Here is a 24,928-nt window from a genome sequence, read left to right on the forward strand (position 1 = left end):
TTTGGAGATCTAGCTTTCCTTCTTCCCTCGGGGAAGAGTCTATAACTGGCCATTTGGACTCAGTTCTTAAGGCAGGCATTGGACTCAAGAGACCACATGTCATACAGCTGCCAGATGTGAATCCTGTCTGGCTTATCCTAACTGTCTATAAAGGGCAGAGCGCTGGGCTGCTGCTCTAAGACACAAACCAATATGTGACTGTCCCCTCCCACCCCCCTGCTCCATTTTGTCCCAGGGACTTGTGGGAGAGACAAAAACCACAGAGACGTCAATGACCGTGCCCCAGCATGGTTGCTCAGGGCTGTGGTGCAGGCTACAGAGCCTCAGTCCTTTCCTACTGTTTCGGATCGGCTGCCTTGACCCTGTTGCCATAGCTGCTCTTCTCCAAGTTCAGTTACTTTCTTTTGTGCTGGCAGTGTGTGCTGCCCCTGTACCTTGCACAAATCTCTGAGTGTCCTGGGTGGTGGTGGCATGTGAGAATTTGCTGCTTGGGACCGCTGAGGTATTCAGTACTTACTTGGGATGTGTTTTTTTGTCCCAACCTCATGGAGTAGGACTGTTAAACACAGCTGCTGGGAACCTGTCTGTGTCCTCTGTGGCAGGGCCGTGCTGGGGTCTAGTCAGTGCTTCTGCTGATGCTATCAAGCTTGACTCCTCACATTATTTTAGGGTGCGAGGCCTACTGGGCCAGCAGAATGTAGTTCGCTCTGCTTTAAATCAAGTTAAGAAGATAGCTTATGTTGAGTCAAATATGAGTGACCAAGGCCAAGACGGGATTCAATATGGAATGGCATGCTCCCTCATGGAAGAGGTTGCATGTACTTGTATAGCCACAGAAAAACAGAGAGCCATAAATTAATGATTTCAACAAATACAATTGTCAGGTAGTGGGCAACAGCCAAATGGGGAAGTCTTTCTGTGGATTTCAGATGCCCAAAGAGCACTCTTAGCTTTAGGATTGGTGAAAGCACTCTTAGCTGCTAAACTTCGCTGCTCCTCCCAAGAGGTTCACCCGACAATCATGAGAATGTTAGGCCATATACCAAGGTTAAAGGTAAATTGCTGTTCTTCTGAAGAGCCCGAAAGCCCAGAGTGATTTTGGCTCGCATTCTACAAAGTTCCAACTCCCCAGTCACAATGTTCTTTAGTCTTTGACAGAAAAGCAGCATCTTTGGAAAGCTTCAGCCCCACATGGGAAAATGTGCTTGGACCTATTTCTGTCTTCTTTGAATTCTCTTTGGGGAGTGTGTGTGTGTGTGTGTGTGTGTGAGAGAGAGAGAGAGAGAGAGAGAGAGAGAGAGAGTAGTGTGTGTGCATGTGTATGTGAGAGTAAGCGTATATGTGTGTATGTGAGAGTGTATATATATGAGTGAGTGTGGGGACTTATCTGATTGGTCAGTATGGCTTATTCTTTGGGGAGGATTTTTTAAATTAATTTATTTTTTTATTAATTGCAATTTATTCATTTTGTATCCCAGCTGTAGCTCCCTCCCTCAGCTCCTACCCCTACCCCAGTTCACTGATAGGGGCGGGCCTCCTCTGGGAAGGATTTTGCATGTAGTAAATGATCCATAAACAAACAGGAGCTAAAACAAAGGAAAGTTTTCTTCTGTAGTGTCTGCATGGAATAGAAAGTCTAGTACACACATTTGTTCCCCCTCTAGTTAGAAAAGATAGTTAAATCCCTTTAAAATTAAGAATCTGTTGCGTCAGCCTGTGAAGACCGTTCAGTTTGATTAACCTGGGACCAGGAGCTCAGAGATTTTAAACAACTTTGGATGGTAAGGAAAGCGCAGTGCAGTTGTGAAGGCGGAGCATCTCTTGCCCCTGGGAGCTGTGGCCACTCCCTTCTTTGTGTCACTTTTAGCTTGTTCAGAGCAGTTGTTCACAGAGAACTGAGTGGCAATGCTCTGAGGCTTGTCCTGCTTTGCATCAGAGGTGTCAAAGTGCATCCCTTGAAGTAGAAAAGCTTGAGAGAGATGGAGCAAAAAAGAAAGATACTCATGAGGGTTGTGAGGCCCAGAAAGGGTGGTCACAGACAAAGCAGCCGACTAAAATAGAGAGCTGGGGCATGCAGGGATCATTTGATGCCCGTGAGAACTTGAAAACTTCAATACATAAATCAGACAAATTCCTAGAAAAGCATCAGTAACCAAAGGTGATCCTAGAAAGAAAGCAAAAAACTCCACAGCAGTTACAAATACTGATCAGAATTTGTTTATTTGCTGTTGTGTATTCATTGGATTTTACTTACCTACAAGGCTGGGGCTTGAACCCGGGACTACACATGCCAGGTAAATGCTCTCCCACTGGGCTATACCCTAATCCCAGATCCAGTTATTTCAAGTGTACCCCAAAGTAGCAGCAAGCACACAGGTTTGCACATGCGTTCTATACGTCTGAATGTCTGTCCAACTGGAACTTGCAGTATATTCTTTGGGATTAGCATGCCCTTCCTGGTGATCATACTGGGCTAATGTAGGAGGCTCAGCTAGGTCAAATGGGTCAGGGGTACACGTAGAGGCCTGTTTCTCAGTCTAGTTTTCATTCAAGATGCTTTTGGAACCCTTGTGATTCTGGTGCCTTGGTGGACTGGGAAGGCATTTATTAGCTCATGATCCGCTGGTGGTATCACTCTTAATACATTGGGTTCTAGGTGAGGAGCCAGTCTGACTTGACTCTTGAGTTTAGTTTGTTTCACAGTAGCCAGGGCATCTTGCAAATGGAACAGAGGGCCTGGTGGTCCCCTTGGCTTGGGTCAGCTTCAGCTGTTTCTGGCTTGTGGTCAGATGCTGGATAGGTGAGAAGACCATTACTATTGCTTTGTTTGTTTGTTTATCTCCCTATCTCCCAATCTCCCTATCTATCTATCTATCTATCTATCTATCTATCTATCTATCTATCTATCATCTATCTAGCGACCCGTGTGTGTGTGTGTGTGTGTGTGTGTATGTATGTATGTGTCTGTCTGTCTGTCTGTCTGACTATCTGTCTATCATCTATCTATTATATACAGCCCCTGACTTGCATAGTCAGCAGGGATGTGGTGGGATTCCTGCCCTGGCCTGGATCCTGCTTGCTTGTGTGCATTGCGGCAGGCATGCAGGCTCTCTCAGCTCCTAGCACTACGTAGCTCTCTGATCAAGTCCACCCATGCTGTTTGAAAGGCTCTAGAAAGCCAGAGCATGGCAAACACAGGCCCCAGTGTGGCAACACTGCAGACAGGTTTTAGCCTTTTTATCCTCCCCCTTGTTAAAAAAAAGAAAAAACCTGTTACATTCCTAAAGCTAGCCCCCAAAGTCTATTCCCTTATTTGACCACTGTCTCATTTCTGAGACTAAACACCAAGGTCCCATAATCAAAATTCATTACTTGGCTAAGTTGTCCAATCAGGATTTACCAACTCACCTTAGCACAGACAACCTCCCCAACCCCCATCGCTCCTCTTGGGTAGTAATAAATCTCCTTTGTGCTGAGATCTATTGGTGTCTGGGTATGCCCCACCCCTATTCCAGGGGGGCAGGGGAGGCAACCTTCTTTTCACTATTTGTCCCCAAGTGCTCCAGAATTTGGGCAGCAGAAGCCCCAGGGTTCAGGGTTCATTATTACCTGTTTGTGGGGCTCAGCATTGACAGGAAGGGTTCAGTACTAGTTAAAGCCTCTCTGTGGGCAGTAGGCTTCACAACAGAGCCCAGGGACTGTAAGAGGCTTATATATGGACCTTAGATTACGGACTCAGCTATTTTGTTCCTCGTTTCTCTTAACTCTGCATGACAGTTGGTGGTTTTGGCCAATGTGCTGTCTCTGGACAGTCTAGTCCCCTTAGTTTTCCTGATGACTGTACCCAGGTGTGGGAACCAGTGACACTGTATTATAGAACCTGGTGTGTGTCTGGTGAGCAAGGGACTCTGGATCCCACTGGGGCTGTCTGCCATGCTGGTAAGAATTTGGGTCTCCTATTCTGTGGGTAGCCGGAGATCTAGAGGGAGTGGTCAGGTCTGCAGCCACAAACCTAGTGTCTGCTGCATGGCTTGCAGAGATTGGACAGCCAGCCTTGGCTATGCTCAGTATGGTTACATGAAGTGACTTATGGCAGTTATAGGAGCTGCTGGTGGGTAAGGATTAGGCAACACAGCTTCTGGGAGTGACTGCCATTTTGTCAGGATTTAGGGAAGAGCTGGAGGAATAGGAATAGGATGAGGAGTGGAGCAGCCACAGAAAGAAGGCACCCACTGATCAAATGGTAGACTGTCCTGGATAGGAACTCTGTTCCTATTCTTTTAGTTTTGGAGGCCAGAAAATACCCGAGATCGAGGCTCCGGGGGTTCTCTCCAGGCTTGAGGATGGCTACCTCCTGGCTGTGTCTTGCTGTGGCTGTCCATCTGTGCATACAACTCTGTGTACAACTCTTAGATGCCCAAATCCCTTCAAAGGACACCAGTCAGAGTACAGTAGGACCACCCCAGTGACATTGTTTTAACTTAATTACTTTGTTTTCTTAAAAATTTAGAGGCCTTTATATTTACAGTTTTTCTTAGCATTTATTAATTATACAAAATGATGGATTTCATTATGACATCTCACACATGTATCTATTTTGATCATCTTCAATCCCTATCCTCAGCGTCCCTCTGCAATACCCCAAGGCTTCCTTTCCGATCTCCAGGTTCCCTTCTGCTTTCATGTAACATCCTTATTTTTCCATTTCTTTAGTCATTATTGTTACATATATGTATAAGTATGTAAATAAAACCTTCTGAGTCCATTTGGCATTGCTCATATGTGTATGTTTTCAGGCGGCCATTTGGTATCGAGTAATCATCAAGGGAGCTCATCCTTGGGGACGACTAATTCTCCTCTCTCAGCAGCCATTAATTGCCTGTAGCTCTTCATCTAGGAGTGGAGTCGTGAGAGTTCCCCCATCTATGTTGGTGTTAAGTGGTGTTTTATTCAGGTCTCGTCTAGGCTTCCATAATGTTGAGATTTCATAGGTGCAGCTTCCCCATCCTAAAAAGAAGGTAGGACCTCTCAGCTTTGTAGAGCCTTATGTTTGAGTACAGTCCTATTAGGGGTTGGGAGTTTAACTTTGAATCTTGTTGGGGACACAGTTACATCCACACTGTGCAACAGGAACAAGTCAAGTGCATGACCCAAGAATGAGGAAAGGGTGGCTCTGAGCCTCGGTGGGTACCTAGGTGTGTCTAGGTGTGAGCCTAGGTGTGAAGCAATGGTGGAGTGTATCTGTCTTTCTCCTCCAGAACATCAGTCACAAAGAGAAGAAGCAAGCTTGGGATTCCATGGTGGGACGCAGCAGCTCCCTGGAGGATTCCATGGTGCTGGTGGAGAAACAGCGTGGGCTGGAAATTGGCCTCTTCCTGCTGGTTCTTACCCATGCTTCTGGTTCTGACCAGGGCTTCCCAGCAGCCTTAGGAGCAGAGCCCAAAGCAGGCTTTCCATTCACTCTGGCTTGTAGTGGCGGCTTGCAGCTCATTAGCTATGGCTTGGGACGCAGCAGCTCTCTGATGGTGCAGGTGTCATGAGTCCCCCTCTTAGCCAGTTGTTGCATGCTGTCAGTGGTCATTCTAAGGGCGGGCCATCCCTACTAGAGGAACCAGTCATTCTCAGCACTCTATGTCTCCAGAAAGGATGAGTCTAAGATGTTTTCAGTTTCCCCCTGGTTCCACTTAGTACGGATTTTACTGCCCCACATAGTGACTGGCAGAGACAGCTTCTCTGCTCCTTGCTAGGAAATGGGCTGTGAACAGACGCAGTGATGGGGAGATTCTTCATCTGGTCTCCTTTGTCTCCTATGTCCTCTCTGCCTTCAGATTCCATGTGCAGGCTGATGACCTTAGCAGGGAACCTGGGATGATCAGGGTGAGGACAGTGGCAGACAGACCTTGGCTTGCAGATGTGGGAGTCTGACTCAGAGTTGATGTTCAGAGAAGGGATGTGCTTGGCATCAGCTAGTGGGGCCATGTGGACCATAGCTGCTGAAGGTGCTTACCAGGCCCAAGGAAGTATGGAGGGCACTAGCTGGCTGCTGCAGATATGAAGAAGCTGCTATAAATGACCAATTGCAGAGCTCAAGAAAGCTCTGACTAGACCAAGGAGGAATAAAGTCAATCCCAGTTGTAGGACATGTGTGGGATGTGGAGAGGCCTTGAGCACATGGGTGGCCAATGTCATGGCCTGTGACCAGCCAGATCAAGGGACTCCCTGAAGTGTAGTAGGCAGAAGGCCAAGTGCCCAGCTCATGGGATCATGGGAAGGGAAGTCAGGCCTTGAGTTGCCTACCTGTGTTGACAGAAGGCGCATCCTTTGGACAGAGAGCCCATGCCTCTCATTCCTCTGCATCTGGCTCTTGACTCCAGCACCACCTTCCATCCCGCTTCAAGGGAGCTTTGAGCTTACAGCCTTCCCCTGGAGTTTCTACCTGTCATAGCTAGAGAACACAGGACAAGTGGCATCTGAAAGTCACTGTCATCTCCTAGGTCTTTATTACTGCTGCTCCCACAACCCACCCAGGAAGGTACTCTTGAGCCCAGCTTCCCTTCTGAGCCATAGTAGGTGGTCCCTAAGGGCTCCTCAGGTGCCACTGCTAAATCAGAACCCTCCAGAAACGTGTGGCTGTTTAAAGCACACTCAATTTGTTATCCTAACAGGGTGAATAGAACAATTGAGTTCTTGGTGTGTGAGCAAATTTATCAAGAAAATATGTTCTTTTAAATAATGTAGGCTGGATTTTGGCTTAATTTAATTGATTTATTTTTTTACTGAGACAGGGTCTCATGTATACCAGGCCAACTTTAAACTTGCTGTGCGGTTGAGGATAACCTTGAACTTGTGATCCTCCAGCCTCTTCCTCCTTAGAGCCAGGATTACAGACCCGCACTACTCACCCAGTTTCATGTGGTTCTAGGAACGGAACCCAGGACTCTTTGTGGCTTCTAGGGAAGCATTCTGCCCACTGAGCTACTACCCCAGGCCTTGGGTGGAGTGTTAAATGGGCTGACCTATTCCCAGCAAAATCTCAAACCACTTCAGTTGTTATTTGGTAAACTATGAGGATTAACTGAAAGTTTAAGACAATTAAATGCTTTCTTCCGTATGCACACAGTTATTTTTGTTATGTAGAGTTATGTCTTAGTGCTAAAGTTAATTTTATTTAATATATGTTTATGTATAATCTTAACCTCATAGATTAACTTTATTTGACATGTACATTAAATATGAATTAAATTAACCTCAATAGTGTTAGTATGGAATTATTATACTACTTAATTTTGGAATTTTTTCTTAAGTCTCAAAGCAACTCTCTGTCCATTAGTGGTCATGTCTATTGTCTCCCTGGAGGGAGATGCCCATGAATCAACTTTCTGTTTTTATGGATTTAGTTATCCTGGATATTTATACAAAGGGAGCCATGTAGTATGTGATTCTTTCTGAATGACTACTTCTCCTAATTATGGGGTTTTCAAGATATATCCAGTTGGTTATGTCTTACTAGTACTTCATTCTTTTTCATTGGCCAAGTTCTATTCCAGTGTATAAATGAACCACATTCTGGTGGGGAGGGAATGGGAGGAAGGACTACATTTTTATTTAATTTAATTAAAATTTTGAGATAGGGTCTCATGTAGCTTAGGCTAACCTTGAACTCACTATGTAGCTGAGACTGACCTAGAACCCTGATCCTCCTGCCTCAGCTTCTGGAAGGCTTGGATTACAGATCTGTTGTTTATCCACTCACATTTGACAAATAGTTGGTTTGTTTCTGTGCTTTGGTTGTATTGTAAATAATAGTGCTATGAAAATTGTTTCGACCTTTGTGCAGACACACTTTTTTATTTCTCTTGGGAAAGCAGTAGGGAAATTCTAAGAGCAAACTTTCTGGCCACGGGGTAATTAGCATTTTGAGGGACTGCCAAACTGTTTTTCAGAGCACATGGCCATTTCCTGTTCCCAGAAGGAACATGTAAAGGCACTGTTTCCTCCATGCTAGAATCTGGCTTATCTTATTTTATTATTATGAGCATTTGCCCACCTGTGCATATGGGCACCGCCTGTGTGCCTGGTGCCTGCCGAGGTCAGAAGAGCACATTGGATCCTCTGGAACTGTAGTTACAGATGGTTGTGAACCGCTTTGTGGGTGCTGGGACAGAACATGGTTCTTCTGCAAGAGCAACCAGTGCCCTTTCCCACCTCTCCAGCCTGTTTTATTGGTGGTTTTTGTTTGTTTGTTTGTCTTTCTGCCTTTTAAAACCAACTTGAGGGTCCAGGTGTGGTCAAGACAGAAGACAGAGATCTTGCTTCCCAAGATGGCACCGTCTTACCGAACTGGTACAGCACTACAATGAGAACATGCAGCCACAAGGCACAAGGGCACCTCTCATCCCCCCCCCCCCCCGTCATCCCCACCTCCATTCTTAAGCTGGTGCTGTGAACCATAAATTTGTAATACGGACTTTTTTCTTTTGAGCATAGTTCGCTGGAAATTCATGCAGTTTGCTGAATGTGTTAGTATTTCATTCCTTCTAACTAGGTGGTATTCCACAGTATGGCTATTATCACAGGATGTTCATCCATTTTGTCTGTGAAGGACATCCTGGTAGCTCCCAATTTAGAATGATTATGAATAAAGCTGTTTTTGAACACCATGCATATGTTTTCATATGGGCATAAATATTAATTTACTCTGGACTTAATGCCTAGAAATAGTGCTGGGGCGTTTGGTATTTGCAAAATATTGAGCTGTAACAAAACTGTTTTCCAAAGTGGTTGAACCATAAAACCAGGAGGCTTTTGAATTGGTGGACTCTGAAGAACCTGAACAGGCTAGCTATTGGTCCTTCTCCAGATATGCAACTTGCAAGTATTTTCTCTCAGCCTGTGGCTTGTCCTCTCATTGTTGTAAGAGATTTTTGTTTTGTTTTGCTAACGAGCAAGCATTTTACATTTTGATTAGATTCAATTTATCATTTGTTGTTGTTGTTGTTTATTTTGTTTTGTTTTATGGCCCATTCAAGTTGTCGACTAGATCAAAGTTTCTTTTTATTCCTCTAAGTCAAGTCTAAGAACATTGAGCCTAGCTTTAACTCCTGAAGCTTGTCTCAGTGTTTCTAACAGATTTGTAGTTTTAGAGCTAATGGGTAAATCTGTGACATGTATTTCAAGGTGATATTTAAACAGGGTGTGGGGGTGGGGTTAAGGTTTCTTTTTTGTTATGGGATGGCTGTCCAGTTGCTTTGTGGTTTATTGAAAACATCATCTGTATTGTATTTTTGTAAAAAAATAAATCTGGGTGTATTTGTGTAGGTCTGCTTCTACATTTTATACTTTATTATAAAGTATAAAAGTCATCCTCAGTGTTCATCCTTTCCTTAACATTATCTTGAATATTGTTTCTTTGTAGTAAGTCTTGGAACTGTGTAGGCTAACTCCTTTCACCTCTTGGTCCTTTTGCAAATGTTACCGGTCTTCTATCTATGGAGTCTTTTATCACTGAATGAAGATTGCTTCTCCATTTATTTAGCTCTTCTTTCTTTATTCAGTGCTACGATTTTCAGGATACAAACTTGGTACTTTTAAAATTAGCTTTATACCTCGGCACTTGACTTTTGAGCACTTGTAAATGACATAGTAGCTAATGTATGCATACATGCACATCGCCACTACGTGGGAATGCAGGAACTTCTTGGATGTTGGTTTGTCTGCTGTGGCTCTTTGAACTCGGCTATTTGTTCTAGGTGTAGTTGTTATGTTTTTATAGATCCTTTGTGTTTTATACAAAGACTACCATATACTTGGTACTTTTTCCTTCTGTTCTATGTCTTTTTTTCTTGCCATACTGGCTAAATCACTAGGTGTGATATCAAATTCAAGTAATGAAAGTCACCATCTATGCCTTGTTCCACTGGAAGCATTTGAAGTTTCAAGCATGGCATGAGCTGTACGCTTTTTGGGGCTGGCCTTTATCAAGACAAGGAAGGTCTTTATTTCTGTTTTATAAACATTATACAAGGGCCTCATTTTGTTGTTTTCTTTATCAGTACTAATTATTGTTATTTTATTTCTTAGTCTGTTGTTATGGAATATAGCAATGGTATTTCAGTACTGAACTAGCAAAGCATCCTTGGATTAGTTCTCTTTTGGCAGGATCTATTATTCATTTTTATGTTGGAAATTGCAAACATCCTGTTAAGAATTCTTGTAATCTGTTTTCATTTTTTTTTGGTATGCGTATGGCATATGTATAAGTATGTTGTACACACCTGCATGTGTGCATGTGGAGGCCAGAAAGTAATGTGTCTTTCCTCTATTTCCATTTTTAATTTATTTATGAATTTTTATGTTTAAAAAAATAATCAAGCTCATTTCTTCCTCTCCAATTCCTTTCCTATCTCCCTCACCACTGCTCCTCCTAATTCTGTGTGCTTTCTTTGTATCATTTTTGTATTGCTTTACAAGCAGAGTTCAGTGCAGCTGGTATGTGTACAAGGCTGTCTCCTGAGCATGGGTAGTCTTCAGTCTGAAGAAAACTGATTCTTGCTCCCACAGAGCCATCATTTGCCAATACTTCCTCAGGAAAGGGTGGGACTTCATAAGTGCTGGGATTTTGGTTGCTTTGGCCTTGTGTAGCTCCTGTGTACGTAGTCTTAACACCTGTGAGTTCTTGTGTATAACACCTTCTCTTGTCCAGAAAACACTATATCTCTGTAGTCATACACTCCCTCTGGCCGTACAATCTTTCTGCCTTTTGACGATTCCCTGAGTCTTGAAAGGAAAGGACGTAATGCAGATATCTTATTTAGGCGAAGAATTCTGTAGTCTCTTAGTCTCTGCACGCTGACCAGTTATGGATCTCTGCAATAATAACCATGTGCTTCAAAGATAAGCTTCTTTGATGAAGGTTGGGAGATGCACTAATCTCTAGTATAAAGATGCTTATCTTTAGGGGGCAGTTTAATTCTATGTTCATTAAGAAAATAGCAGTAAGTTCTCCCATAAGCCCTATGATTTGCTAGTCACAGGATCTTTGCCTAGTTAATGGTAACAGGCGTGAGTTTTGTCTTGTAAATCAGGTTTTAAATAAAAACAGAAGATAGTTGGTTATTCCCATAACATCTATGCCACTACTGTACCAGTGGGCATATCTTGCCATGCCAGTCATTACTGTGTCTTTCAGGGTTCAAAGTTGGATAAGATTGTTGATTGCCTTTCTCCCCTGGGTAGCATGGAAGATGAAATTTTCAGGTCAGGGCCAGCTTGACTTCTTCATGTCCTATAACTCAAGTGTGTGCAGTTTTCAGAAACAGGGTGTTACCATGAATTTCTAGAGGTTAACCAAGAACAAAAATGCTAGCCTATAATGTTTTGGGGGCATGGATGGAACCCAAATGACCCAAAAACTCGAAAAGAGGCATCCTGTAGCTGGTACTAGGTTTTTTATTTCATAGTTTATGATGCCTGGGAGAACTATTTTCTCCCTTAATAGGGCAATATTAATAGGGCAAATTCCTTTCAACTATTTTTATATATGTATATATTTTCAGAAACTTATGCAGGACTAGGTTTCTCTATGGCTTTTTCAAAGGCTTTAGTGTTAGTTATACCTTCCCTTACTCCATTTTCTACCCTGCCCCTCCCCCATCGTTTAATCCTTCCTGCACTGTTCTTCTTCCCTTTTGCCACCTATGTTCTGTGTCCTCTCCCTTGAAATCTACTACTTTTTTTGTACTTCTGCAAGCATTCCAATTTAGATACACACTTCTGAAGATTTAAAGCTAGCATCTATCTAGGAGAGAGAACACATAGCATTTGTCTTTCTAGATCTCAGTTAACTCATTTAGAAAGATTATTTCCAGCTCCATCGATTTGCCTGGGGATTTTATAATTTTTTTTTCTTTACAGCTGAATAGCATTCCATTCTGTATATGTGCCATGTTTTCATTATTCATTCACTAGTTGATGGAAGTCTGGGCTGTTTCCATTTCCTGGCTATTATGAATACAGCCACAATGAACCTGGGTGGGCAAGTATCTCTGTAGTAGGATATTAGCATCTTTGAGAATATGCCCACGAGTGGTATAGCTGGATCATTTTGGTAGATCATTTTTTTTAGCATTTTGAGGAACATCCACACTGATTTTCACAGAGACTACATTAGTCTGGGACCCACCAGTTTGTATTCTTCTTTTTCTCTATCCGTGTCAGAATTCGTTATAATTTGGTTTTTAATCTGAGCCATTTTAACTTAGGTAAGATGATATCCCAAAGTAATTTTAATTTCTCTTATGGCTAAGGATGTTTAACACTTAAAATATTTCTTAGCCATTTCTATTTTTCTTTTAACAACTCCGTTTCATTCCTTGCTTTCATTTTTTTTCTTGGTATATAGTTTTTTTTTTCTTTGAGTATTCTAAATATCAACCTTCTGTTAGATGTAGAGCTGGTAAAAACCTTTCCCATTCCATAGCTGCCTCTTCACTTGAATGATGGTGTCCTTTGCTCTAGAAGCCTTTAGTTTCATGACCTTCCATTTGTCAGTTGTTGGTCTTAATGCCTGCACCAGTCCAATCCTATTCAGAAATTCCTTTCTTGTACATATAAGTTGAAATGTACTCCCTGATCTTTCCTCTGTCAGATTCAGGTTATCAGGTCGTATGCTGCAGTACTTGATCCATTTGGAATTGAATATTATACAGGGTAAGAGATAAGGATCTAGTTTCATTCTTGTATGTGTGTATATTTTGTTTGATCAGCACCATTATTTTGAAAATGCTTTCTTTTCTCTAATGTGTCTAAAATTAGGCTTATTTTTTGAGACAGGCTTTCTCATTGAATGTGGAGCTCTGGATAGTCAGAAGACCCTCCCTTCTGGGATGCATCTGTTTTCTGCCCCTCCCAACCCCACCTCTCACACTGCTGGGTTAACAGATGTATGTCACCGTGCCTGTCTTTTATGTGGGTGCTGGGATCTGAACTCTCATCTTCATGCTTATGCAATGAGCGTTTTACCTCCCAAGCCGTCTTCCAGCCTCTCTCTAATCACTCCTGCCAGGGCTGCTTTAAAGTGTTTGTTAGTGATTCTAGTGTCCGTCCTCTTGATGTCAGCATGTGTTGGTTGTTTTTGTTCATTGAACACTGACTGCATGTTTCCTAGTTTTTGGTATTATAAATAATGTCCCTCTGGAATCTAGACAGTTAGGTTATTTTGTATGAAGCTCTAGTTTATTTGGGTCTTGTGTTGGGCTGCTTTCCTGTGATGTCAGACCAGCAGAGGAAGAGGAGTTGTATTAATAGTATCAGGTGAGGAAAAAGATCCCTCAGAGGCCTTCTCTGACATCATGCCATATTAAGGTGGAGGTCTGGTCTTGGTGCTTAACTTTTGCCAGAATGGATGGATCAGGGCATAGAGTTTTCAGTCTTTGGCCTGGAGTAGCACACTTACTGTCTCAAGGTTTTCTCCTGATAACTGCCATGTACTGGGCCTTGTCTAAGAGGGCAGCTGTGGTTGGCTTTTCTTTTGGTTTGTGCCCAATGCCATCCCAAATTTCTTCTTCCCTAGCTATGTGTTTAGGACACACAAGGAAATCAAAGCCAGAGGACCCATTCCCTTTGCATATCTTGGTCTACAATCTCTACCTTCTTCCTTCCAGCTTTCAATCTCATGATGATAAATGTGAAATATCCATGACTTTTACTGGTGTTTTCTTAGAGGAACAGAAAGGAATCCTTCCTCATTTCTTCAGAAACAAAGCACTTATAATCATATGAGAATCTGATTTTGGGATGGAGAGATGATGTAGCTGATAAAGTGCCTACTTCAGAAGCATGAAGATCTTAGTTTGGATCCCTAGCACCCTAAGACAGGTGGGTGTGGTCCAGTGCCTCTGGCAACTGAGACTGGGGAGTAGACAGGCAGATCTCTAGAGCTCTTTCACCAGCTAGTCTTGTCACTGGTGAATGCTGGGTTCAGTGAGATACTGTCTCAAAAGAGAAGTGGAGAATGATCAAAGAAAACATGTCATTGGCCTCTAGTCTCCACACACAATGCACACATGCACTAGGGCACACATGTGTATATATGAAATGCACACACACACAAATAAGTAAATTATTGAGAGTAACATGTAATGTAGGTCACAATCAAGGTACATGTATTAAGGTTTTAATGTATTTTTTATGGGATTCTGTGACACTTTGTATGATTTACCTTGGCAATAGCTTTTGTCTGTTTGATTTGTGCCTTTGCCCTTATTTCATTTGTTAGATTTTCTTTGCTGTCATTACCTGCCCTGATGTTGGTTGTGTTGGGGCTTCAGGGTCGGGTTTGAGACTGGAAATTAACTTTAAATATCAATTGTCTTTATAATGTAAATGGGTTACTTAATCCTTGGAGATTTATTCTGAGTCAGAATCATATCTTCTTGCCCACATTTAGCTGCTCTGGAGTCTGGAAAACCCTGGTAACCAAGAATCCCGATGTAAATGATGCTAGCAGTAGAGCAAAGATAAAGGGACAGCCAATCGAGCACTGGCTGACATAGCTACTTCTTTCAGTGACTGTGACATGGCCAGTCCTTCCCAGTGGAATCCTGTTCTAGTGCTAGAGGCTGTGTGCCAGGTCCAGCAGCTTTTTTTGTCTTTCCTCTGGGTTGGAACCTGTGGCCCCAGTACACCCGGGTTCCCTGGAGGGTGATCTCTCCCAGTCTGACTGCTCAAGTTCTTTGGCCTGCAACTCTGTTTCCTTGTTCTGATGGCAACTGAAAGCAGTGATGCAATGGCCTAAGGCCTCTCTAAAGGCTTATGATGAGAGTATTGTGGGGCTCTCAGGAGGGATGTGGAAGAATATTAATTGTGAAAGGAGGTGTGTGTGGGTTCTGGGTGAAGGATAAGAGTCTTTCTGGCTTGATTTCACTTTGGGCCACTTTCACACTTAGGAGCTGCAGATGAGTGACACATGAGAGGCAGCAAGCCGAGTGCTGGAGTGATGTGGGTGTGCCTGGGGGAAGCAATGACCACACACTGAATGATAAGCTGTACAAGGACAAGCAATGGTCCATGATGCCAGCTTCAGTTGTGTTTTCTACCACATATTTCTGTGATGACACTGAAAAGGCTGCACTAGGATTTGGATTCAGGACTTGGGGGACTCCTGTGTGGATAACCCAGGCTGCCTCGGGGCTGCCTCCAGAGCCTGCCTCTGCCTCATCAGCTCAAGGAGACCTCCATTTCCTCCATGCCTCTGGCGTTGTGCTGAAGAGCACAGAATCTGCCTTTTCCTTTCTGGTAGCATTTCCCTTTGGCCGTCTGAGTGTGCAGCTATGTCTTGTGTTCCCACTTTTGCCTGTGCTGTTGAATTTTGTGTCTATAATATTCTCTGGGTGGTCCCAGGTTGATGCATTGTTGATTTCTGACATATCAGTGGGATACTGCCCCCTCACCCATGGGGGTTCTTTCAGCCCAGCATAGCTGGTGGCCTCATCTTCGGCTGCATCCCTAGAGGCCTGTAGTATAGGCAGGGATCTGGTGTCTCCTCATAATGCCCTATGCCTTTCATTTCCTATGCATGATGTCTTTCTGTCTCTGAGAGTGTGGCCTGGACAGTGTCCCTCTTTCTGTGTAACCCAACCTGTAAACTTGTCTTCTACAGCCTCCTTTCCTGTATGTCTGGGTTCATCCAGCAAGGAGATGCATGGGAGATGGTGTGGGGCTGGTGTGGGTAGGTTCTCAGTACAGCACTAGACCTCACTTATACATACAGTTCTGGGGCAGGACCCTGGGGGCGTCTCTCTGATGTGCAGATTCAGCTCTAATCACCCTCCACTGCTGTGCCTGGTTTTCTTCCTTCTATGCTTGCTTATGTCAACGGCTTTCCCAGTGTACCCAGTGTGCTCTGCATTCCCAGGGCGAGCCATGCACATTCGCTGCTGTCCATGGTGAGGAACAGAAGGACAAGGCCCACACATGACTTCCTGGAGTCACTAGGCTCTCAGGGTCTGTGGCTGCCCTCTTAGTTGCTGCCCTGATGGGCTCTGTGGACAGAGGCTCAGGTCTTTGGGAAACTCACCAGGGTTGTAGCTGCCTTCAGGCAGAGGAGTGGCCTCTCTCAGACACAGTGAGCCACCTGTGTTCAGGAGAAACTTGGAGAATGGCAGAGAAGAAATGCATCCCATGGGCATGGCCGATGAGGCTCCCCAGAGGGAGGATGGCCGGGACACTGGACAAGTCAGGGGCAGAGCCTGTAATGTATCTGCGGAGGGATTGAGCTTCCTCCTTCAACCTCATCCTCCCTCCCTGTCAGTAGGATGTTCTTTCCCATTGTTGCAGTGGAAAGATCACTTTTGTCTTCCTTTGCAAGGCAACATGGTATTGGTCATGAGAAGCCTGAGGGAAAATGGGGCCCCTTAAACTTCCATTCTGGCACACAGCAACACAGGCCTGACAGGTCAGAACAAGTCAAGGCTGATACCAGAGAAAGTCACATCTGGAAGAAGAGAGATGGAGTCCAGCTCACACTGTCTATCCAGACAGGAAACAAAGGCCTGGGAGGGTGAAGGGATGGGTTCTCCAGAGTGCTTCAGATTTACTATAAGCCAATCTTGAAGACTATTTCTGGATTCAGTTGACACAGGAGAAGGAGGGGAAAGGAACCTAGTGGGGCTTCAGCTGGAGACAGTAGAGTTTGCTAGGCTGAAGCAGAATGCACAGTAGGCCAGAAAGATTAGCTTGCAAGGACTGCAAGCATGTCTTTGAGTGCAGGAGGTCAGGCCCACTCTGCTGCACTAGGTTTCTGGAGTCATTCACTTGTTCAGTAGTATTCCATGTTTTCATATCAGTCCATGGGGCCCTGGAGACTAGGCAGTGTCTGCTGGCGAGGGCACGTGCTGGCTTGCCTGAACGGGGTCCATAGCCCCCCCATGACAGCTCCTCTCCTAGGCCAGCAGGAAATGAGGAGATCCTTGCTGTCTGACAAAGGATGTCTCTCCTATTCAGGAGCGGTTGCTCATGAGCCTCTTGCCCCGGAATGTCGCCATGGAGATGAAGGAAGACTTCCTGAAGCCCCCTGAGAGGATTTTTCACAAGATTTATATCCAGAGGCACGACAATGTGAGGTAGGGATGGCACAAGCCCAGCTCAACAGTGAGTGGAGTGGTGTGTGTGTGCGGGGGGGGGGGGGCGCTGCAGGGCAGAGGTGATGAGGTGGGGGTGGGTCGAGGAGCTAGGAAGTGGATGGAAGGTGTGGGGAGGGACATATGGGGGAGGAAAGGAGGGAAACTTGAAGACCTCTGTAGTTCAGGGGGAGAGAGGAGATATGGGTCAAGGAGTTCAGGCGGGCGGCTGCACAAGGAAGCCGGTCCCATATGGAGGAGGCTGTGGCTTCTTAGGTGGCACATGCCACTTCTCTTTCACATTTCTTCCGTCAGTGCTTGCACTTCCTTTGTTGGCAAGGAGGCAGAACTTCCTTCCAAAGACTGGGTTCTTGGAGTGGTGCTTGGAGTGGGGCTTCTCTGTTACTGAAGAAGGGCAGAGAGTTGCTTGAGACGGGCTCTCACTCCTCACTCTCTATCCCATCAGCCCTATGAGGTTGGAGCTACTGTTCCTGTTTTATAGGCAAGGGACCTGAGCCTTCCATAGGAACCAACTTACGGATATTTTGAAGTTTGCTTGCCTGCTTAGAGTCTGTTGAAACTATTTGTCCCAATGTATTGTATAGTCTTTTTAAAAACTGCTTTCTTATTATAGTTTAATGCTCTTGGGATAGTTGAGGATTACTACTGCATAAGTTCACTCAGGAGATGCTTGGGTGGACACACTGCACTTTCTGCTCAGTTGTTCTTTGCTGGCTTTTTTGGGTGTTGGGAAGTCACGACTTGCAGCCTCAAATGGGATGAACATCAGAAAAAAGAGAAAACAGGGAACAGGAGAGAAGCCTGTCCCAGAGGGCCTCTGAAAGACTCTCTCCAGCAGGGCATCGAAGCAGATGCTGAGACATATAGCCAAACTTTGGGCAGAGTGCAGGGAATCTTATGAAAGAAGGGAGAGATAAAAAGACCTGGAGGGGACAGGAGCTCCACAAGGAGAGCAATAGAACAAAAAAACCTGGGCCTAGGGGTCTTTTCTAAGACTGATACTCCAACCAAATACCATGCATGTGGATAACCTAGAATGCTTGCACAGATGTAGCCGATGGCATCTCAGTATCCAAGTGGGTTCCCTAGTAAGGGGAATAGCGGACATGAACTCAGTAGCTGGCTCTTTGATCACCTCCCTCTGAGTGGTAGGGCTGGCAGCCTTACCAGGTCACAGAGGAAAACAGTATAGCCTGTTCTGATGAGACTTGATAGTCTAGGGTTAGATGGAAGGGGAGGAGGACCTCCCCATCAGTGGACTGGGGGAGGGGCATGGGAGGAGAAAAGGGAGTGAGGGTAGGAGGAGACGAGGGAGGGAGCTTCAGCAGTGATACAAAGTGAATAAACTGTAATAAATTAAAAAAAAAAAAGACTTCCAGCCTCTGTACCCTGAAGACACAAAAGCATGTGGAAAAAAACCTCTTACGTTAGCACAGGCTGGCTCATCCCAAATTAGGTAAGGCTTGTGAATCATCAAGGTAACCATCTCTGTGAGCAGAGCCGGTGTGGCTCATCAGCTCACAGATACTGTTCTGTGCACTTCTGTGAATTCTTTCGCTCCCTGCTGTCAGGTGGTTTGATAGGGACCAATGCTCTTCTCCTTCCACAGAGGAGGATGCTGAAATGGTGTGGGATTAGGGCCCAGCTGTTTGGAAAGTAGCCACAGAGCTGGCATTTGAGCTAGATGGCTCCAGAATTAGAGCTCAGAAGCTGCTTGCTGGGTTCTTGGTTGTTTGCTATCCCCTCACTCCTGTGAGCAGCTGGCCTTGCTGCCTGCCTTGTAGAAAGCAGGAAATTGAAATTCGGCCATGTGAAACAAATACGCAGGAGGCCCTGGGCAGTGGGTGAGGGCTGGGCACAGGATCAGCTGACGTTCGCATCGTACCTGCTGCTCCTCGTTGGTTGGAAGGGACATAATGCAGTGCCCCAGCTGCTTGTTGAGGAGCACCCGCCACAAGAATGTCTTGAAGAGAACTTGGAGGACATGCTATAGGAGGGTGTCACAGTTAAGGTCCTTCTGGCATCTTGAGTGAGTGGGCATCGTTGGCCTCCTGCTTGCTCTGCAAAGCGAACAGATAAACAAATACATAGACTTGTTTTGTAGCCTCCCCCTTTGTCTCAGTCAGGTTTCTATTGACGTGATAAAACACCACAACCGAAAGCAAGTTGGGGAGGAAATAGTTTATTCCGTTCACACTTCGACGTTTTAGACAAATCATTGAAGGAAGTCAGGGCAGGGAGCTATTGCAGAGGCCATGGAGGGGTGCTGCTCACTGGCTTGCTCCTTATGGCTTGCTCAGCCTGCTTTCTTATAAAAACCCAGGAGCACCAGCCCAGGGATGGCACAACCCACAATGGGCTGGGTCCTCCCACATCAATCACTAATTAAGAAAATGCCTTACAGGCTTACCTACGGCTCTGTCTTATGGAGGCATTTGCGATTGAGGTTCCTTCCTCTCTGATGACTTTAGCTTGTGCCAAGTTGACATGAAACGATCCATCCAACCGGGGAGGGAGGGCAATGATAAGTGCGACCACTTCTCCAACTTCTCTGAGGCTTCCCACACAACCAGAATTTGCCTTTCCGTCCTGAATTTCTGAGAAGTCGGACTCAGTCTGGTTTGTTGGGAAAACAGAGGTGGGGCGCTCAGTGGAAGATGCCACAGCTCTCACACGTGTGTCTCCTGCTCAGAACCGAGTGAGCACATGGAACCCACAGCTGTGTACCGAGGAGACAGAGAGTTGATAAAGGGTCCAGGCATCTCAGCTGAAATAAGGGGTGGGGCTGCTGTCTTAGGTGAGGCTGGTCTCTAAGGGCTGGGCCTTAAAGAGCCAGGCACAGGAACTCCAGACAAAGGAGGAAGATAGACCTGCAGACACTGATCCAAGAAAATGCACTTAAATGGATTCCTGCACAAGAAAGTAAAAACAACTCTCATGGAGGTAGAAAAGAATTATGCACGTGGAAAAAAAATGAGAATTTCAACAAGGAAATAAAAACATAAAGGAGCAACAAATCAGAAGGCTTAAGACTGCAGCAACCAAATATAAAATTTTCTAGAGGAGAATAGAGAATCAAGCAGACAAAAAAAACAAAAAACAAAAAACAAAAACAACAAAAAAGCCAAAACAACAACAACAACAAAAAACTGAAGACAGGTCTTGGAAGGTCCCAGTCAGAGAGTCAAAAACAAGAAAAAAAAATGGGAAGAAGAAAGCTTAAGGGGGTATGAGAAGTCAGCATTGGGCCAAAACACAGATTATAGCAGTTGTTGAAGGAGAATTGTGAGAAAAAGGACCATAACATTTTTTTTTTCAATGCAGTTTATTCAGGAACCTTGAACAATCATCTGACCCTGGGGAAAGCCAGCCCACAGCTTAAATAGCCTCTGGGTAGCCAACCCCGGCATGCCAGGTGGGCAATGCAGATAGGTCCACATACATGGAAGCAAGCCAGATCCTCAGCCTTAGCCAAATGTGGAGTTGTTGGTGACAGAGAGCACTCACCATCGGGAAGGTGGATAGGCGGAAATCAGCTCCATCTTTAAGGCGCGGCATTACGCAGCTCTCTACAGTTCCCCCTTTTTGTTTTGGACGCATCAGGCAAGAGTAGAGGTCTGATCTCTGATATTAGAAATAAATTGGGACTTTGTACTGATGTTCATCCACCCAAAGAGCATCAGACCCGTCCGATACCTTTTTCTCAGAGGCGGGACCTGGGGCATCAACCCTCATGCAATCAGACATGCTCTTCTCTGGGTCCAAAGCGGCTGACCCTGAGTACAGTGCTTAGCCTCGCATCCTGAGCGTAACATTTTAGCTTTTTATGGTAGCCAATCATGCTTGGGGAGACTGTCCTGCTTCAATGGCTGTAAAGGCCTGAATGGTCATGGCTGCATTACGCTGTTGTGAGACTCTAATCTTGCATATATACCACAGGCAAACCAAGGAGACCAACACCAGAAGGCCTGCTAACACTCCCATGCCCGCCCATTCCTTCAGATGATTCATGGCTGCAGCAATCCATGATGATAATCCTGTGGCTAGTCCTGCGTCCACTCTGGTAGAATTTACTGTGACAATGGCCACTCTCAGCTGCTCCATCGTAGTATCGAATTCTCCAGTCCAATTACCTAAAATATAGCTCGACAATTGTTTAGACAGATTTGCAGCACAGGGAAAATTCTCATGTTGTATGCTAGTGACTCAAAGTCCAGCATACTTTCATTGACAGCCAAGTTGAGCGATTTGCCATAGGGTATCAATTTGCTCCTGCACGAGGTCAATCCTCTGATTGAACACCATCAAGCCTCCTTTTAGTTGAGCATTAATTCCTTTTTGTACATCTAAGGCATGAGCTACATTGGCTAAAAGGTTATTCAGGGTCTGAGCAGTCTGCACAGTATGACTCCTGTCTAATGCCGCGGTGGTAGCTCCAACAGCCGCCAATGAGATGGCAGTAACAATGGCGGCTGTAATTCCAAGATCCCTTTTCTGTCTGAAGAGAGTCATGGCGTGAGGGGCATCAACGGGCACAGGCACCCAGCGAGGCATGAGAGTAACCAGCTAGTAAATTTACTAGCATTCCAGCATTGGGCAAAAAAGCAAGTATCATTACCACAATTACTTGGCTCTATCTGGCTAATAATGAATAGAAATGGGGGATATAAACAAACAGGTGTGGGCTTATAGGAAATATTATGAGAAGCCTTAACCCCCTCGTTGGAACATCCTGCATCAGTTCTAGAACTAGCAGTGGTTGTGTCTGAGGTCTGAGTAGGTTCAGGAGACCATTGCCCCCAGGGGTGAGACGTGCTCCATGTAAATTGACTAACTCCATGTTTTCCTCCACTTTTGAAAGTCATTTAAGGTTCTTAAATTATTTTTTCTCTTTTTTTTAATTTTTCATCAATTACACTTTATTCATTCTGCATCCCCCCCATAAGCCCCTCCCTCCTCCCCTCCCAATCTCACCCTTCCCTCCTCCCTCTGCATGCATGCCACTCCCCAAGTCCACTGATAGGGGAGGTTCCCCTCTCCTTTCTGATCTCAGTCTATCAGTTCACATCAAAAGTGGCTGCATTGTCCTCTACTATGGCCTGGTAAGGCTGCTCCCCCCCAGGGGGAGGTGATCAAAGAGCAGGCCAATCAGATTATGTCAGAGGCAGTCCCTCTTCACATTACTATGTAACCCAATTGGACTCTGAACTGCCCTGGGCTACATCTGTGCAGGGGTTCTGGGTTATCTCTATGAATAGTCCTTGGTTGGAGCATGAGTCTCTGGGAAGTTCCCTGTGTTCAAATTTTCTTGTTCTGTTGCTCTCCTTGTGGAGACCCTGTCCTCTCCAGCTCTTACTATTTCCCAGTTCTTACATAAAATTCCATTCATTCTGCCCAACAGTTACCAACAGGCTCAGCATCTGCTTTGATAGTCTGTAGGGCAGAGGCTTTCAGAGGCCCTCTGTGGTAGGTTCCTTCGTTATTTCCTGTTTTCTTCTTCTTCTGATGTCCATCCTCTTTGCCTTTCCGGATGGGGATTGGACAATTTAGTTAGGGTCCTCTCTCTTGCTTAGTTTCTTTAGATGCACAGGTTTTAGTGGGTTTGTCCTGGACCATAACATTTTTAAAAAGCTTTTCAGATAGACATGTGGTGACAGACATGGGCATCCAAAACCAGGAAATATATATGACACCAAATAAGATGAAGCTAAAGAAAATTATGTGATGAAATCCTATAAAGTTAGAGACAAGATGGGAATTTTGAAAGCCACAGCAGGAAAGTGTTTTCCTGTGAACCACGGGATTCCCGCTACTTTTTCAGTGGATCCTTAGGCAGAAACCGTGCAGGGCAGAGGGAGTGAGTGACATATTCCAAATGTTGAAAACAGGTAATAAAAACTACCTAACCAAGAATGCTGGCAAAATTCTTCTTCAGAAATAAAGGCAAGACTGAAAGCCTGGCAGATGGTTGAAAGTTGTGGGAGATATGTTTATGAAAACATCCTAAAGGAGATTCCCAGGGAGAAATGAAAGACCCCTGTGCAGCGGCCCAAGAAACTGGAACTCATTGATGAAGATGAACATGTTTTAATATAGACATGTAATATGTGTGAATATAAAGGCAAGTAGTCTTCTAATTGCGGTTGCATAAAAAAGCCCGGCTAGTGATGCCCACAGGTAGAGGCGCTTGATGGTAAGCTTCATTACCCGAATTCGGTCCCTAGAATCCACGTGCAAGAAGGAGAAAACCAACCATCGCCTGCTGTCCTCTGAAAACCACACATGCACAGTGGCACATATCTGCACCTACATACGCGTACACACAGAGACGGACACACACAGAGGCACACACACACACACACACACAGGTCCACAGAAAAGATGCACACACCAAATAAGTAAATGTAAAAAAGTTAAAAGTCAAGGATTTGAAAATAACCGTTATAGGAAAATAATTTAATATATGACATGAGTACGTGTACATTGTGGTGAGTAAATTATGAAAGAGGTGTTAAAATGTACATCTTTTTCTATATGACTGAACAGCAATATGATAAGTAACTAATTAAAAAAAAAAACTAACCAAAAGAAAAAAGAGAAATAACCAAAGTGTTTCAATCAGGAAAACCAACAAATGACAGCAGAACACAGAATACAAACGAAAGAGCCCCAAGCCTAAGAGGAAGCACATGACACAAAAAGGCAGTGCGAGCCCTTTCCATCAATTTTTTACATGTAAATGACGTAAAATCCCCCATCGATACAAAGACATTGTGGCTGGATAGGAACATCAGTCAGACAGACACAGATCAAACCACGGTAAGCAGCCAGTCTAACTGTATCTTGTGTACAAGACGCTTGCTTCAGATTTGAGGAGGCACCTCTGGCCGGAGGAGGAGAGATGGGAGAAGAACAGCCGTGTGGAAGAGAAGCAGGGAGAGTAAGGCTGGCCATGTCCTCGTCAGCCAAGACAGCCCCAAACTGATAGACGAGGTGATGTTTTATCATGGTTGAAGGGCCAGTTTACCATAACAGTCATAAAAACACACGCCCAACACAAAAGCACTGGCATATGGCCAAGCAAGTATCCATAGAACCGAAAGGGGAAATATCCACCAAATCAGCAGTAATCCATTTGCGATGTTGGGCAGAACATCCAGACAAGGAAAGCAAAGAGCAAGAAGGGGACTCTGATAGTACCATAGACTGCTAGGAGACCAAACGGACTGCACCATCCCACTCAACACTGCATTCTTCTTGCATGCCCATTGCTCTTTCTCCAGCACAGGTCATGTGAGGTCACAGAAGAATCATCATGAATTCGAGGGCAGTAAATCATACTGTAATTTTCTGACCTGACGGCACCATAGTTCCCGACTTTAAATCATGTTGCAAAGCTGTCATGACTGAAACAGCATAGCACGAAAGCAGAAACTTACCGTAGAATAAGGAGCCCAGAAGTGATCCTGCTTGCATGTACCCAGCCTGTCCTCGGAGTGACAAAATTAGAATAAAGAAAGAGTTATCTCTAATAGATAAATGCTAGAAAAACTGAACATCCACACATGGGCCAATGAAATTGGACCCTCACCTGATACCACACACAAAATCAATTGAAATAGATTCTAACCCGAAATGTATAAAATCCTAGAAAGAAACACAGGCTAAGTTCTAAGACTTTTTTTTTTTTTTTTTTTTGGCAATGATTTCATAGCGGTAACAGCAGAAATAAGTGGATTAGATCCAGCTTGGTGATTCACCAAAGTCCTGCAATCAGCCAGGAGTGCTTC

The 24,928-nt window shown here is 44.7% G+C and overlaps 1 protein-coding gene across 1 annotated transcript in view; it reads left to right on the top strand.

Annotated features, from left to right (window-relative positions):
* Nucleotides 1–24,928, top strand: part of Adcy1 (adenylate cyclase 1) — a 118,847-nt gene that overhangs the window by 18,242 nt on the left and 75,677 nt on the right. The window contains exon 3 of the mRNA XM_021648237.2: nt 17,002–17,120. Within this exon, the coding sequence (XP_021503912.1) occupies nt 17,002–17,120 (119 nt within the window). The remainder of the gene's footprint in view (nt 1–17,001; nt 17,121–24,928) is intronic.

This window comes from Meriones unguiculatus, chromosome 12, assembly GCF_030254825.1.
Source record: "Meriones unguiculatus strain TT.TT164.6M chromosome 12, Bangor_MerUng_6.1, whole genome shotgun sequence".
In the NCBI taxonomy this organism is placed as follows: Eukaryota; Metazoa; Chordata; class Mammalia; order Rodentia; family Muridae; genus Meriones; species Meriones unguiculatus.